A 15,500-nucleotide genomic window follows, 5' to 3' on the forward strand; every position below is an offset into this window, starting at 1 on the left:
TACTCAAAATAGTCAAGTTGTGGCCAAATTATTTGCCAGTTCTACATTTTTCAAAGCAAAAGGGTATAATTATTTCCTATTTTTCAAATGTTTTTGACAATATTTTAGGATGTTTTGATATTTAGCGAGTATTTTTAACCTTTTGTGGATGCTTAATGTAAGTTTTAGGTTACAATAATAAAACAAAGACAGAAATTTGAGATATTAAAGAAAACAACTTTGTTTCCATACTTTTGGCCTTGGGTGTACACACGTTCTTCTTAACGACATTAAACAAATGGGGCCCAGAATAACCTGGCCAACTTAATAAAATGTTAAATCAATATAGATCACTTTTTTTTGTTCGTAAAAAATAAATATTTTTTTCGGTGGCATTTTATACCTACAATAAAAAAAAACTCTCCCTCTCTCGGTGTTGGAAGGTCAGATGGCAGTCGCTTTCGTAAAAATTAGTACCTATGCCAATTCTCGGGATTAATTGCCAAGCGGACTCCAGGCTCCCATGGGCCGTAGCAAAATGCCTGGACAACGTGAGAAAGAAGAAGAGTTCATAGCTACAACAATTCAGTCTATAAGTATACGCCCCATTGCTGGGCACATGGCACCTAAGATACGTGAGAGGACTTTGGCTGTAGTCCCCACGCTGGCCTAATGCGGATTAGGGACTTCACACACACCTATGAATTTCTTTGCAGTTGTATACAGGTTGCACGATGTTTTCCTTCACCGAAAAGCTAGTGGTAAATATCAAATGATATTTCGTACATAAGTTCCGAAAAATTCATTGGTACGAGCCAGGATTTCAACCCGCGACCTCCGGATTGAAAGTCCGACGTAATATCCACTCGGCCACCATCGCTTTTAAAAATTAATTAATTCGTTATTTTAGAAATTGCAATAGAAGGAAAAAATATTTCCCGCTTAAAATTAATTAAAAAAATAACCTTGATCGTACGTGCTTGCAATATTTTAAAATATTACTTTAAAAAATATATCGTCGCTATACTTAATCAAACTCGTATCTGATATACGTATCTAATATGTAGATACGAGGTTGAGTAAGTATAGCGACGATATTGGTTAAGAGGAATTCCTAGTTGCGATTATTCCATACAAACGCTCTCGACTGTTTCCTCCTTGTATTTTTAACCTAACGCAATGATTTTTTTTCAAATAAGGTCAATATCATCAATATCTGTGCCGCTATGTTTTGCTTTTTTGGATTATTTTATTTTGAAGAAACTTACAGCGCCTCGAAAATCGCAAAAACGGCTCAATTGAATTGGCTGCACAAAAGGTGCAGTCTACAAATATGACAACAAATATCCAAAAAATCAAAACATAGTGGCATATATAATTTTTTCCTCTTTCAGTTCCCAAAATTTCATAATGATTGGTTGCGTTTTGGAGGAGCAAACAGTCTCAAGCAAAACCTCGATTTTTGAGTTTTTTGCGTGGGAATTTTAGTCCGAGCTACAGTTGTCGTTATCGCACGCGCGCACTGAGCCCAGCGCAGCGCGACAGAAACAACTTCAAAAATTCGAGATTTGAAAAGTTGCTAAGCAAGGAATTGCTCTTAAAGCTCTGAATGCCCTGTGTAAGCGGTGTTTAACAACAATAACACGGTTGGCTGGCGTCACCTAACACATCATCCTTATCAAGGTGGCAACAGGGGCACTTCGGTGCTTAAATCGGCTGAGTGTTAATCTTACTTGCCATTGCACAGCTGAAGCTGTGTTCGACTGTTTTTAAAACATCTCCTGATATAGCCGAAATTCGGAAAACCATGTAAAACTACGTGACGTTGTATTAAATTATCATTATTATTGAGTTTCTCTAGTGGAATGTATATTGAGTTAAAAATTATATTTGATAAATATTTTTGTATTATCAAGTACAATCAGAGGCAGTATTATTAATAAGCAGAATGAGCGTGTTGCGTAGATTGTTTTGAACACCTCGCCCGCCGAGCTATTTTTTCTGTTGGCTAAAAGGTTAGCAACACGCTTGAGATATTGTGAAGTTACAAACTTCCATACGCCGCGGTGTCCGCTTACTATTAGCAGGGCCAAACGCTTCGTACCACACTTCATAGAGTCAGACCAAGGTAAGTCTGCAACGATTTTGATAGCATACACGGTGCAAGTGTTATTTTAAACGTCAAACTTTTATGATATTATGACGTATAAATAACACTTGCACTGCGCTGCATTAACACTTGCTATCAAAATCGCTGCAGACTTGTCTAACTTGTCTTGGTCTAAGCCTATCATAGCATTTATGTTAATAGATAACTATAAACAAAGTCGAATAACACTTCTATTTTATCTAATCGACTTCGGCTAATAACTCTGAAGCCAGTCGCATCTGCGCCTCGCGGCTGACAACACGCGCTCAAGCTTCGCCGATAAATACCGCGCGTCTAACTTTAAACTAAAAAAAAACTTATATCGAATTGATAACCAAATGTAATTGCTATCTTTAGCGACTAGCTATCTTACATTTAAAGATAAAACATTTTATTACTAAAGTAAAAGCAGTTTGCATTCGTGCTGTAGTGTGTTGACATAAAAGTTGGCGGGTTTCGTGTAAATAAAAATATAACCTCCAAATTTTGTTAAAGCTTCTTAAGATTATAGTATTCATTTAATGTTGGCATCAACTTACCAGTGTTGTGACCGATATTAATACACATCTTGCATACTTTGTAACGTACAATCAATTGATTGTCCATTTAAAATTATAACTAGCTATTTAAGTTTAAAATAGCAAGAATATACATTTAACACAGTTCGATAATTATTACCTAGTTTTTATAATTGTTTAAACTCCAAATAATTAATAAAGTATATAAATAACAGCTGTGATCTCGACCTACATTACTGTTACAAAAATTAAAAAAACCACACGTATAAAGATACAAGTTCATTGACATTACACCGGGTCGCCCTTCCATTGATAAACACTTGAAGCGCGCGAATTCAAAATGGCGGCGTCCTCATCAGCTGTGGGCACTTTAGATGAGAAAACGATTGAAAAAACGATCGCGGAGCTAGAAAATGTTGAGACTGTTGAGGAATTTGAGCAGAAATTGGAGAAATCTAGTAAATTTGGTTTTTCTATTGTGAATTGGATGAAGATTTTGTTTAATAGAGCACCCGAGGAAGAGTTTAAAGCGGAGTGGTTGACAGTATGTAGACAGTGGTTTTATTTTGTAATTAAAGTCTAGTCCAGACTCATTAATTGCACTTGGAATGGGCGTGGCGTATTTTACATTTACAGATGGCGCCGGCACTTTCTCTACAAATAAAAATGATAAACGTCAAAAAAAATTTTTTTACTGGATGCTCTAGCCAAATCCCATAGAAAAAAAATAGAAACAGGGGAAACCTATGCTGGCGCCATCTATAAACACCTCTGTCAGTTGCCAACCCCATTGAAAACCAATACAATATTGTATGTATGTACGTTTTAAAAATATGCGACGACACGTTATCCGTAAAATTTGTATTTATCAGTGACTCAAAACAGTTTAAATAATTACAAAGAAAAACCCGGGTCCCGGGTTATGTCAATTCTTAGGGTGAGGTCGTTGAGCGGACCCCAAGCTCCCCAAGTGAACCGTGTCAACGCCCGGAGGATGACGAATATTTGTAAAACCAGTCATATTTTTCTTGTTTTCAACATACTGTATACATTTTTGACGACCGGTCTAGCCTAGTGGGTTGTGACCCTACCTATGAAGCCGATGGTCCTGGGTTCGAATCCCGGTAAGGACATTTATTTGTGTGATGAGCACAGATATTTTTTCCTGAGTCATGGGTGTTTTGTGGGTACCCGCAACACAAGCCTTATTGAGCTTACTATGTGACTTAGTCTGTGTATGATTGTCCTATAATAATTATTTATTTGTATTATTTTCAACAGATAGACGAATACAAACGGATGGCAGAAGAGAGTATGCAGCAAGCCTACAAAGTGATCACACTGCCGAACTGGAAGTTTGAGAAGCGCGGCGTTACCAAGGGGGACATCGTGGAAACGAGACAGACGGAGACCTTTGGAAAAGTGTACCGGTTTACTGTAAGTATGATGATGATCATCCCTCATTAGGGCTCGCAGAAGATATTTAATTTGGCGCGATCCTGAGTGGCTACTTCCAGCTCTTTCCAGCCGAGTCCCAGCCAGCCTCCTTCTCAACTGATCGCCTCCATGTGGTACGAGGCCGCCCTAACCGTCTAATGCCAACTGTAAGTATATCTTATAAATATTTACCAACCTCTTGACCACCAAAGACGTCAACTGACGTACTCGGTTGTAGAGTAATATCAACTTTCGTGCATCCCAATAAGGTTTACAATGGCGCGTTGTGTAATAGGCGTGGCGTTCAAAGTATTAATAGTATGCTCTTCTTACTCTTACTGATAACTTTTACTATGCTGCCAACCCCGAAATTGCGACTAAAATATTGGCTTCATGTATTAAATATGTATATGTGGCTTTCCCTCAGAGAAGAGTCCTTATGCTTCATGTGCATGACCCTGATGGAAAGGTCCTTATGCACATGAAGTATAGGACCCTTCTCTTATGGAAAGCCAAATATTTTCGCTATACAACTTTTATCATACAACTATGTAATTATTGTTGCAGGGTCTAGTAGACTGCCCTGCGGAGTTCCTGTTTAGGGAGTTCAAAGAGAACGTCACCAAACTACCGGACTGGAACCCAACCATACTACGAAGTGAACTTATCAAGGTAACTAGAGTAAATAACCTTCTAACCTAACCTTACCCAACCATATTACGAAGTGAACTTATCAAGGTAACTAGAGTAAATAACCTTCTAACCTAACCTTACCCAACCATATTACGAAGTGAACTTATCAAGGTAACTAGAGTAAATAACCTTCTAACCTAACCTTACCCAACCATATTACGAAGTGAACTTATCAAGGTAACTAGAGTAAAGAACCTTCTAACCTTATCTAACTCAACCATATCACGAAGTGAACTTATCAAGGTAACTAGAGTAAAGAACCTTCTAAACTTATCTAACTCAACCATATTACGAAGTGAACTTATCAAGGTAACTAGAGTAAATAACCTTTTAACCTAACCTTACCCAACCATATTACGGAGTGAACTTATCAAGGTAACTAGAGTAAAGAACCTTCTAACCTTATCTAACCCAACCATATTACGAAGTGAACTTATCAAGGTAACAACAGTAAATAACCTTCTACTCCGCACTGAACTTATCAAGGTAACTAGTGTAAATAACATTCTTATTTATAACACGAGTATCCACAATACGAGCCTTCTTAAGCTTACTGTGGGGCTTAGCCAATTTGTGTAGGTAATAATGTCCAATATTTATTTATTTTATTTGATGTATTCATAAACATTAGTGAATATTTCAGGAGGTTGGGTCAGGCATCGACCTGTCGTACCAGGTGACGGCGGGCGGCGGGCGCGGGGTCATCACGCCGCGCGACTTCGTCATCCTGCGGCGGTGCGCGCCGCTCAACAAACAGGTCACACACGTTTTATTTTGAATTTGAATTGAATTGAATTGCTATCTTTATTTCGAACTTGACGTCCATAGGGTTAGGTAACTATAACTTATATGTACATGTATATCTTGATATTATATATCAATAGTTTAAAAAACTACTAGAAAAACACGCTTTCGTGTTCAAAGTCCATTACGTGACCTTTCTCACAAGTGCAAACTCGACTATGATACGATATCCCATCATGGAATGCCAGTGCCTATCTTCCGGCTTCATCATCAGACCTTGAAGCCTAATCGTGGTCAAAGTTCATTACAAGATTTTTCTAACAAATCCAAACACAGCTATGCTTCGTTGTTCCATCGTGAAGTTCCAGTTCATATCTTCCGGCTCCATCATCAGATCAGTTCGACAGTACCATATTATTGTATTGTCATCAGAACTACATACAGCCAGAGGCGTAGCGAGGGGGGGGCTAGGGGGGCCATGGCCCCGGGCGGCACATAAGAGGGGGCGGCAAAAACGGTATTTAAAAAAATATAAAATTAAGAAATCAATATTTCCAAATCAAGCCACGAAATGAACTAACGCACCGCAAGAGCGAACGGCGTGGGGCGGGTGTGCGAGGGCGGTCAATCGCTATCGGAGTGCGGCGTTCGAATTAAATACGAAATTATAACCCCATAATTAATAACTAAATGTAATGCAGACTACAAAAATCGCGCTCTAAAACGTATGAAATAAGAAAACATTCTCACCTCAAATAATCATTTACCTTTACCTGAAGAGGGAAGAATAGCTTTGCAATCCTAACGAAATAACGGTATTTTTTCTATGAAATTACATTTCGGGAGAAAACGTTTTCCACTAACTAAATTTTAACAAATCACTGATCTTGATGTCCATCGCTTCAGCATAGTTTATTATAGGTTTATAGGTTTCGCTTTTTTAAAGAGTTATTTATGTATTTATTGTTTTCAAATTTTGAAAAAAAAAGGAAAACCTATAAACTTAGTTTTTTCATTGTGTCAATAACATACAAAAAAAAATCATGGAGAATGGAAAATATTTAGAAGTGAAAAAACGTTGTATCTTTTTGTATGGACGATCCCGTGCTATATACTTCCCTCTTAAAGCTTATGGCCGTAGCACACGACCACGACTATCCTTTGAATATTTTTGTGAATATTGAATATACACAATGGGAATCCGACAGATGTTAAAAGTGTATTCTTGACCACATGTTTAGAAACTCAAATGTCATACAAAGTTTTCTAAAGTCGGGCTTGTTATAAAGATAATGACAATTCTTGTGAAAATTCGTTTTTGTAATAATTCAGTGAAAAACGCCTTTATGGTTGCAACGATGCAAGCACTATGTGGCCTTACTAAGAGGCATTAAAGTTTTAAAGGAAACTCGCAAAATTTATCGGCAAATAAGTTTTCAAAGTTTTTTTTTTGCCAACGTGTAAAACTAAATAACGTGTCGTGTGCAGAAAACACATACACACACTTTTTTTGCTGAATTTGATCAAAATACAAATAAATTTTTTGCTCCTTAAGACAGGAATACGTCGTTAAAATCTGACGGGTTTCTCGTTCATACAGTGTAATTGTATACACTGAATGTAATTAAGGAAATTATATTACATTGTATTTCTTTATTTAAAAGAAGTAAATATACAATATTTTCTGTGTGATTATTTCAGATGATTTTTTTTTCTTTTTTCATAAGTTTAAAAGCCAAATTTTCAGTAGTCGAGTTTTAGTTTTTGAAGATATTCTTTGTATTTTACCTTTTTCAACTAACTTTGTCTATTAACTACATAGAGAGGTCTCAAGTTTTACAAATAAAATGTTATATAAAGCTTTTAATAAAAAAAGTTTGCCATGATTTGAAAGCTTGTTTTATACTGATAAAAATGTAATATAATTATTTTAAAATGTAAAGCTCATCTTTTTTTACTACTTGTTTAGTTTGGGATTGTCGTTAAACGCGAATACACGCGAAGTAAAAAAATATATATATATAACTTTTTTTCGAATATTACATATGTTTGAACCCGGATCCGTCTTTAAACTACGTCCAAAAGAGAGGTATGGGCATTGTGAAAGTCATCTCGCTCTGTGTGGTAGGGCACAGAACAGCGGATGTCATTCCAGATCTAGAGCAGAGCCCAACTGGGGAAGTACTCGTACCTACACCTTACAGAAAACCGCAACAAAGTGTAAATAACACTAGACCCTACTCATAGTGTTGTCGGTAAGGTTGGCAGAGCTCAATGAGGGTGCGGAGTGTCAGGGTCGGCAACGCGCATGTAACTCCTCTAGAGTTGCAGGCGTACATAGGCTACGGAGACTGCTTAACATCAGGCGGGCCGTATGCTTGTTTGCCACCGACGTAGTATAAAAAAAATGTTGAACTGCATTAAGTAATGCAAAACTGTATCTGTAACTTTTTTATCAGTAAAAATCTTTGTGACAGTACTTATGACCTGACTAAGTGATGTTGATGATAAATTGGGGCGGCAAATTTCTGATCGGCCCCGGGCGGCAAACACATACGCTACGCCGCTGCATACAGCTGCCAATTTTCATGACGCTACGATCCTTGGAAGATGGTAAAATTAGTTACCTAAGATTCCATTACATAGTTAGTTACATAAAGGTCGACCTAATAAAAGCGTGTTAAAAAGTAGCGTCATCTTACCGGGCACAACCTAAAGGTTATGGCGCTATCGCTCGAAACGATGCTGGCCTTCGATCTATTAGATGGCGCCAATTTTTGATTCTCTTTCTTCCTAGCGTTGTCCCGGCATATTGCCACGGCTCAAGGGAGCCTGGGGTCCGCTTTGACAACTAATCCCAAGATTTGGCGTAGGCACTAGTTTTTATGAAGCGACTGCCATCTGATCTTCCAACCCAGAGGGTAAAACTAGGCCTTGTTGGGATTAGTCCGGTTTCCTCACGATGTTTTCCTTCACCGAAAAGCGACTGGTAAATATCAAATAACATTTCGTACATAAGTTCCGAAAAACTCATTGGTACGAGCCGGGGTTTGAACCCGCGACCTCCGGATTGCAAGTCGCACGCTCTTACCGCTAGGCCACCAGCGCTTTTCGATGGCATGGCGCCAAAAGAATGAGGATCAAATTCAGATGGCGTTCCAAAAGTTTTAATTATGTGTCAAAAGATGGCAGTAAAACGTCGCTACAAAGTTTTCTTTGACAATACACCTCTATTTAAATTTTTTTTGATGTCCATTTTTTCCCCCAAAGTTTATAAAACGATTTATTATTTGCTGCAGGGTATGGTGGTGGAATCGGACCCCTACAGCTACATCAGCAGCGGGGTCAGCGTCACGGTGCCCGGGTATCCCCCCAACAAGGAATTCGTCAGGTAACTTACTCGTACTTCTAAGGAGTCATCCATTCAGACGAAAGCGGAGGACCCGCGCGAAATCGCCTTTTCAAACAAACGTAGGCCTCATTTTCCTCTCTGCATATTAACATTATTGAAAATATTTTGGCACAATTTGTTGTGTATCAACCACAGCTGTTTGTTTTTTTTTTCGAATTTTAAATTATTATAAGAGTTAGGAGCGTTTAATAAATAGTATGAAATCAGTTTTCGCACCAAATTTTTACAATGATCAAAAAATCTAATAAAGTAGTCAAACGTAGGGGCAACGCTATGGTTAATATACATCAAATTATGTAAAAATATTTTCCATAATGTCAATATCCAGAGAGTATAAAGGGAATAAGTTTGTATGGAGAAGCGGCCGTCCCCTTTTTCTTAATTAAATCATACAATTTTATTTTTTTTAGACCCCCTCCTTTTCCCTTTAGTTACCCCTTTGCATATACACCAAAGGAAAAGAACAACATTCATTAAGATAAAAGAAACATACGAGAACCGAATGAGGTGTCGGTCACTGTAATTAGCTTCATGCATGATTTATTTATTTATTCTGTAAATCATTATTTATATCGGTTTAACACCGGAAAAAATAAAAATACTTTTATAAATCTTTACATTATTTTATTAAAAAATATTTAAAATGTTGAAAAATTTTGAGCGGTTGAAACGCTCATAATTTTTGGCGCGAATTCTACAGAGCCGATCGCGAATGCTACAGAGACGATGACGTCACAGTTCGGACACAACTGACGTTTGTTACTAATGTTGTTCGCTACTCGACACTAATAATTCGTTTTATTTTTTATAAATACCATGGATGAACCTAAAAACCATTCTATAGGCATTATCTATTGTCACGGAATACAAAAAAATTAAATTGCAGCTCACAATGTACAATAGCACTCAATATTTTTTCTAATAAAAATCAAATCGAAGTATACAAGAGTAAACGAATTTTGTTTGTAGATTTATTACATTTTTTATATCAATATATCATTTTTAATACATCTTTACACCAGATTTCTTTCAAAATCGATGCAACGTAGAACAAAACAACAAATCTGTCTGAACTGTGACGTCACGTGACGTTTCGACCAATGGCATTGCGTTTCGCTCATTAGCATTTCGCGCGCAATTTTCGTACTTTTTATTTATTATTTTAAGCATTTAAATGATAATTTTATAACGGAAGTGCATTTGTAACGTGCTACAACGGTAACAATTATCCGAATAAAAAATATTTGGTTCAAATTTAAACTTCATGCATGAGGCTAATTGTACTCAAAAATAAAGTTAGCTTAAACAGACCAGTCTCCACAAACAGCACCCGTTCCCGAGTATGACGCGTATCTCAGCCATCGCCTCCCTCAACCTTCATTCGGGAAATATCTTAATATTCTGCGTTTTCAAGAGCATCTACGTAATTCGACGATAACCCGTGCCGTCACCTCTTTATCAGCCCGCGCTATTTTTGCATTCTGAGACTTAGTCATCATTCGGTTTCGAGCGAGGACTGTCATATGTCCCACTTTTATTTATTTGAATACTTTAAACTGGCCCAACATTGACTACCATGCCAAAACCCAAAAACGCAAGTATTAACAATCAGTAAAAACGAAAAATAGATCTAACCACAATTAAACGAAGCAAAGAGCGAGTAGATCTTAGGAGTGACGAAGTATCGAGGTGTGAAACAACAACGAGTTTTAATACCTAATTCCAGAACGAAATGGAAACGCAGAAGATATATTTCACTGTGTATTCGCCGGAAAACTATAACGAAGAAGTCGAAAAGATATTATTAAAGAAAACTAAACCGATCTTCGCTTCTGTTGAACACGGACGAGAAAGAAAACATAAACATCTTAACTTACTATACCAAAGATGCCACAGATATGTGTTTACGCGACTTAATTTAAAATATCCTGCAATAAAACAGAAGATATGTAGAAACCTTGAAAATGTGATTAATTATATAACAAAGGAAGAAGATTGTTGTATATTAATAAATGAATTGCCAGAACCGTTAGAGTATTACAAAAGGAAAGCCGAGGATAATGATATAGTAAATGCAGTGATTAGAGCAGAAAAAATGTATTGCTCAAACGCTTAGTGGCGTTGGTCTTTTAAAGTGGACAAGGTGAAATTTATTTTTGACTGCACCTCTGAAGTTTTTTTATCTCTACTTAATATTGTATTATGTAACCGCGATAGTTGTGAAATAAAACTATTTGACTGGATTATATCGGCTCGGCCATACGCCACCCGTTGACCACGAATGTTGTAAAGGGTTCGGAACCTCGGAATGTATTTTTATTTCGTTATACGCGATATAATCCGTAAATAGTCTTATTGCGTACTTGATAATGTCATACTATTAATAACTTAAATTTTTATTGTTTCTTAAAATAGATTTAAAAAATATAACTGTATTGTTTCTTTATTACATCATCAATTTTTCGAAGTACTTTGCTGTTTTGATAACAATGTGGCGTCTGGCGTCACATTGTTTGCCATTCATAGTAAAAAAGGCAAATTCGAAAAATATTTATACACATTATTTTATTATTTCATAGAAGAACAATGGTTATGATTGGCATGGAATGGCTCTGAACTTTTAATTTGTTATGTTAGGAAAAAAAATATTGTAATGATTTCTTCTAGCAAATACAACTCATCTCAACATATGAATGCAGTTGTTCTCCAAATCTTGCCAAATCTTGGGATTAGTTGTCAAGCGGACCCCAGACGTGAGCCGTGGCAATATGCCGGGGCAACGCTAGGAAGAAGAAGAGATGAATGCAGTTGTTCTGTAGGACCGAATAAATGCTATTTTGTGCTGTTAATTTATGTTAATATTATTTACTTCTTCGTTTTCAGGGGAAACAACAAAGTGGGTTGTTGGTACTTGAAGCCAGTCCTGGTGAGGATGCCGGACGGTACGGAGACGTACCAGACGCAGTTCCAGTGGCTCATGTGCTGTGATCTCAAAGGTAAGGCCACAGAATAGTACAATAGTAATAGTGTGACCCCACGAAGGTTGTCGGTACTTGAATAAATAAATAAAATAAAATAAAAAGCCATTTATTCCTTAATATCGTTGCGATATGAAAAAGGATTATCAGATATGAAATGAATGCATGCATTATTTACATTATTAATTTAAATTCATTCGGTACTTGAATAGTAATAAGATAATAATTTATTCCATAACAATTTTACAATCATGGCGGAAATATGTTTTTCTGCCCTCCGGGCGGAAAGCGTCAGCTTTGCTCCCGCTGCGCTAAACGATATCATATGCGCACCACGGGAGGAAACGTAGGACATTCTATCCCGCGTGTTTGTCACCCTCGCCTTCGGCGCGGGTAACAATTTTACACGCGGCACGCAATTTCCTACTTTTCCTCCCTTGGGACACAAATAACTATTACCTACAAGTACTAAAATCAATCACAATTCTATAAATAACATGCATAACTTAAACTAAAATATACAAACTAAAAAATAAAAAAAAACACAGTCTTATAAATGTCATAAAAAAATATGAACACATTGAAAAGTAAAGTAAAGATTACAAATAAAGTCGTTAACATGGTAATAACATTGACTAATTAAATGGTCCCTTAGCCTACATTTAAAGTTATCTATATTATTCATTAATTTGAGCTCAGTGGGGAGGCAGTTATACTCGTACAATTTTATTGCTTGATATTTTTAGGTTTAAGATTCTTTATTTCTCACTAAGAATTTGACAATTCACTTACATGAGAACTTAAAGCTATACAAATACATTTATTTTGCATTGCTTGATATCGCACACAATGGTTTACAACTTTCAATTTAGGCGCTCCAAGTCCTTCCTGCGTGTGTTCATTCTAGAGATTATTTCTTCCTCGGTCTCTGAAGCCAGTCCTAGTGAGAATGCCGGACGGTACGGTATCAGACGCAGTTACAGTGGCTATGCTCATGAAGAACATGGGCAACAGTTTTAGGCTTTCGAAATTCGAAGTAATACGTTTATATAATAAATTGCTTTTTATATCCACTTTTTTTTTAAAGGTTACAATATTTTAAGTAGATTTAAGTTATACATTTTTTCACGCCACTGTTCGGAAATGTCGCAATAGATGTTCTAAAACCAAGCTGGAGAGTAGGCAATAGCTGTAGCACCTGAACCATCACTACTGGAATGTTTCATGGTTATCATCATTTGTTATTGGTGATCATTGTTATCATCATCTGTTATTGGTGATCATTGTTATCATCATATGTCATTGAGGATGGTAAAAGGTCTTTTTTCGGCACAACTTTTTCCTTCAAAAATAAAATTAGGTTATTTATAGGACCAATTACTTGTTTAGAAAAAGAAACATCAAAACCATTCAGTTCACACTTAAGGCGGTTTTACGGTAGCAAAAACACTTCTAAGTTTAGAGTCGGTTTAAAGCAAACAGAAAAATGTCTCTTAAAAGTGATAAAAAAAGTAAAAAAGGGCGGGATCGGAAAATACTTCTGAATTGCATAGTGTAAATTGTGTTTGACTAAAAAATACAAGAAACACATATCTACGCTATAAAAATGAATTCTTCTAGCGAAGAAAATATAAATTTTCCGGGCAAAATACAACGCTTTCATTCATCAATTGTTCTCACGCCAATATAAATATTAATTTCTATGAAAGTACTTATAATTATGCAAATGTTTTCTTATTTCCTCGCAGTAGTCGTGAAAAGTACTATGTAATGCCTCGCCCGGAAACGCTAAAGATAGACTCTTATTATTTGAGAGCCTCCACTAACGTGTCGGTCCTCAAAGTCACTCGTCCTTCTTTAAGCGGTTTTCCGGCCTCTCCTACAATGTACTATTGCACAGCACAACTGGTGGTATCCTGCCTTTATGATTATGATGAAACGAAACTTAGACATTGGACCAAGAAATTGGACAGAAAGTGGACCACCCTCATGTTTACAGTATAAGATACGCTTATACACCGTGTTTTTTTTGCGTTAATTTCTAGGGTGTTTCCTGAGCTTAAATTAAGTAACTTTCTCAAAGACACCGATAATCAATCTTTAATTTTTATCTTATAAGGCCCTTACGAGCGTGTACACTTGCCTTAGGGCCTGTTTACATATTGATTAGTGTTTAGTGCTAGTTCATACATTTGCTACTAAACGTAAGTACTATCTCGGACGATCGATGTTCGAAATTACATTGATATGTCACAGTTTTCAATTGTCCGGTTGAATTAAATGTAATGCCCGTGTTACAACAACGCTATATGCAACATTTAGTTACTTTTTATAAAAATAGTAAAAAAAAACTAAAAATATATATTTTTTTTAAATTAACTATGCCATTTAGTTTCTTTCAACGTACCGATACCCGAAGTTAACGGAATTCAATAAAAACACGGTGTATATATTTATTATTTTTCTTAAAATCAACTATTAACTTGTTATAGAATTGTTAGTAATTTTATTTTTCCATAACATTGCAGGTAAAATCCCCCAGTTCGTGCTGGACGCCGCGTTCGCGACCGTGATGCTGGACTACATCGTGTACGTGCGGAAGTTCACGGCCGAGGCCAGGGCCAAAGGCTTGTTCTAACTCTAATGTTTTTATCTTGTTCCTTCTTCTTGTACATGAGAACGCATGATAAATTAACCTTTTGACTGCCAAAGACTTCAAATAGCGCGCGTTTCAGCCCAATATCAGCCTTCGTGCATTGAGACAAGGTTCATGATGACGCGCCGCGGACGATAAGCGTGGAGTAAAGATTAAACAAATGCGTGTCTGACTGTTATGGGACTTCTTACTTACATAAAAAAAAAACAGATTGGGACAGACAAATGAACATGACAACCATATATCATTATCGCGGGAGAAAAAACAAGAAACACATGTAACAGAATGTCTATTTTGAATGAATGTGTGTAGCGAGTTGTGCTTCATATCTGGCATGAAGTTTTCCTTGGAAAAAGTTAATCAATCTCGTATTTTCACTATGTAAACGCTTTCCTATGAGGCAACGCGTCAACTTGAATAATAAGTAACTAATGTATTTAATTTTTATGTCAGTATTTACTGCTTAAAGTATTTCATTTTGATTTTAGTTATAAATAAACTAAATTTCATGTAATATTTCTACTGCTACATTTTGAACTCATAGGTAGGTAGAAACGTTTACATGTACAGTCAGATGCAGAGAAACGTGACCCCCCCCCCCTGCATACAACCAGTCTATGCAGGGGGGGTTACGTTTCTCTGCATCTGACTGTACATGTAAACGTTTCTCGTTAGGAGTGTCACTACTGTTATTGTTTATTGTAATCTTTCAGTACTGTCAAATCGTTGTTGCTCCCGCGATAACGATGTATAATGACAACTTAAGGTCTGCACACCGGATGCGTGTCCGTAGGCGTTCGTTGTAATATACAGATCCTTATGAGAGATGGCACACCGCTTGCGTGACGTGTGCGTGCACAGCTCCGACATTTTAACGCTCGTGCACGTGTACGCACACGCAGTCAGTGTGCAGTTGCAGGTCATATGGCCGATG

General features: G+C 36.8%; 1 protein-coding gene across 3 annotated transcripts in view; it reads left to right on the forward strand.

The window, feature by feature from the left end:
* The window catches only part of LOC133532261 (steroidogenic acute regulatory protein-like), a 32,289-nt gene extending 17,132 nt beyond the window's left edge, over nucleotides 1-15,157 (forward strand). For all 3 annotated transcript variants that reach the window (XM_061870851.1, XM_061870849.1, XM_061870850.1), the window contains 6 exons: nucleotides 3,928-4,083; nucleotides 4,651-4,755; nucleotides 5,420-5,533; nucleotides 8,820-8,911; nucleotides 11,816-11,928; nucleotides 14,439-15,157. In XM_061870851.1, coding sequence (XP_061726835.1) covers nucleotides 3,928-4,083; nucleotides 4,651-4,755; nucleotides 5,420-5,533; nucleotides 8,820-8,911; nucleotides 11,816-11,928; nucleotides 14,439-14,548 — 690 coding nt within the window. In that variant the 3' untranslated portion in view covers nucleotides 14,549-15,157. The remainder of the gene's footprint in view (nucleotides 1-3,927; nucleotides 4,084-4,650; nucleotides 4,756-5,419; nucleotides 5,534-8,819; nucleotides 8,912-11,815; nucleotides 11,929-14,438) is intronic.
* The last annotated feature ends 343 nt before the right edge of the window (nucleotides 15,158-15,500 follow it).

The sequence above is a fragment of the Cydia pomonella genome, chromosome 26, assembly GCF_033807575.1.
Source record: "Cydia pomonella isolate Wapato2018A chromosome 26, ilCydPomo1, whole genome shotgun sequence".
NCBI classification, from domain to species: domain Eukaryota; kingdom Metazoa; phylum Arthropoda; class Insecta; order Lepidoptera; family Tortricidae; genus Cydia; species Cydia pomonella.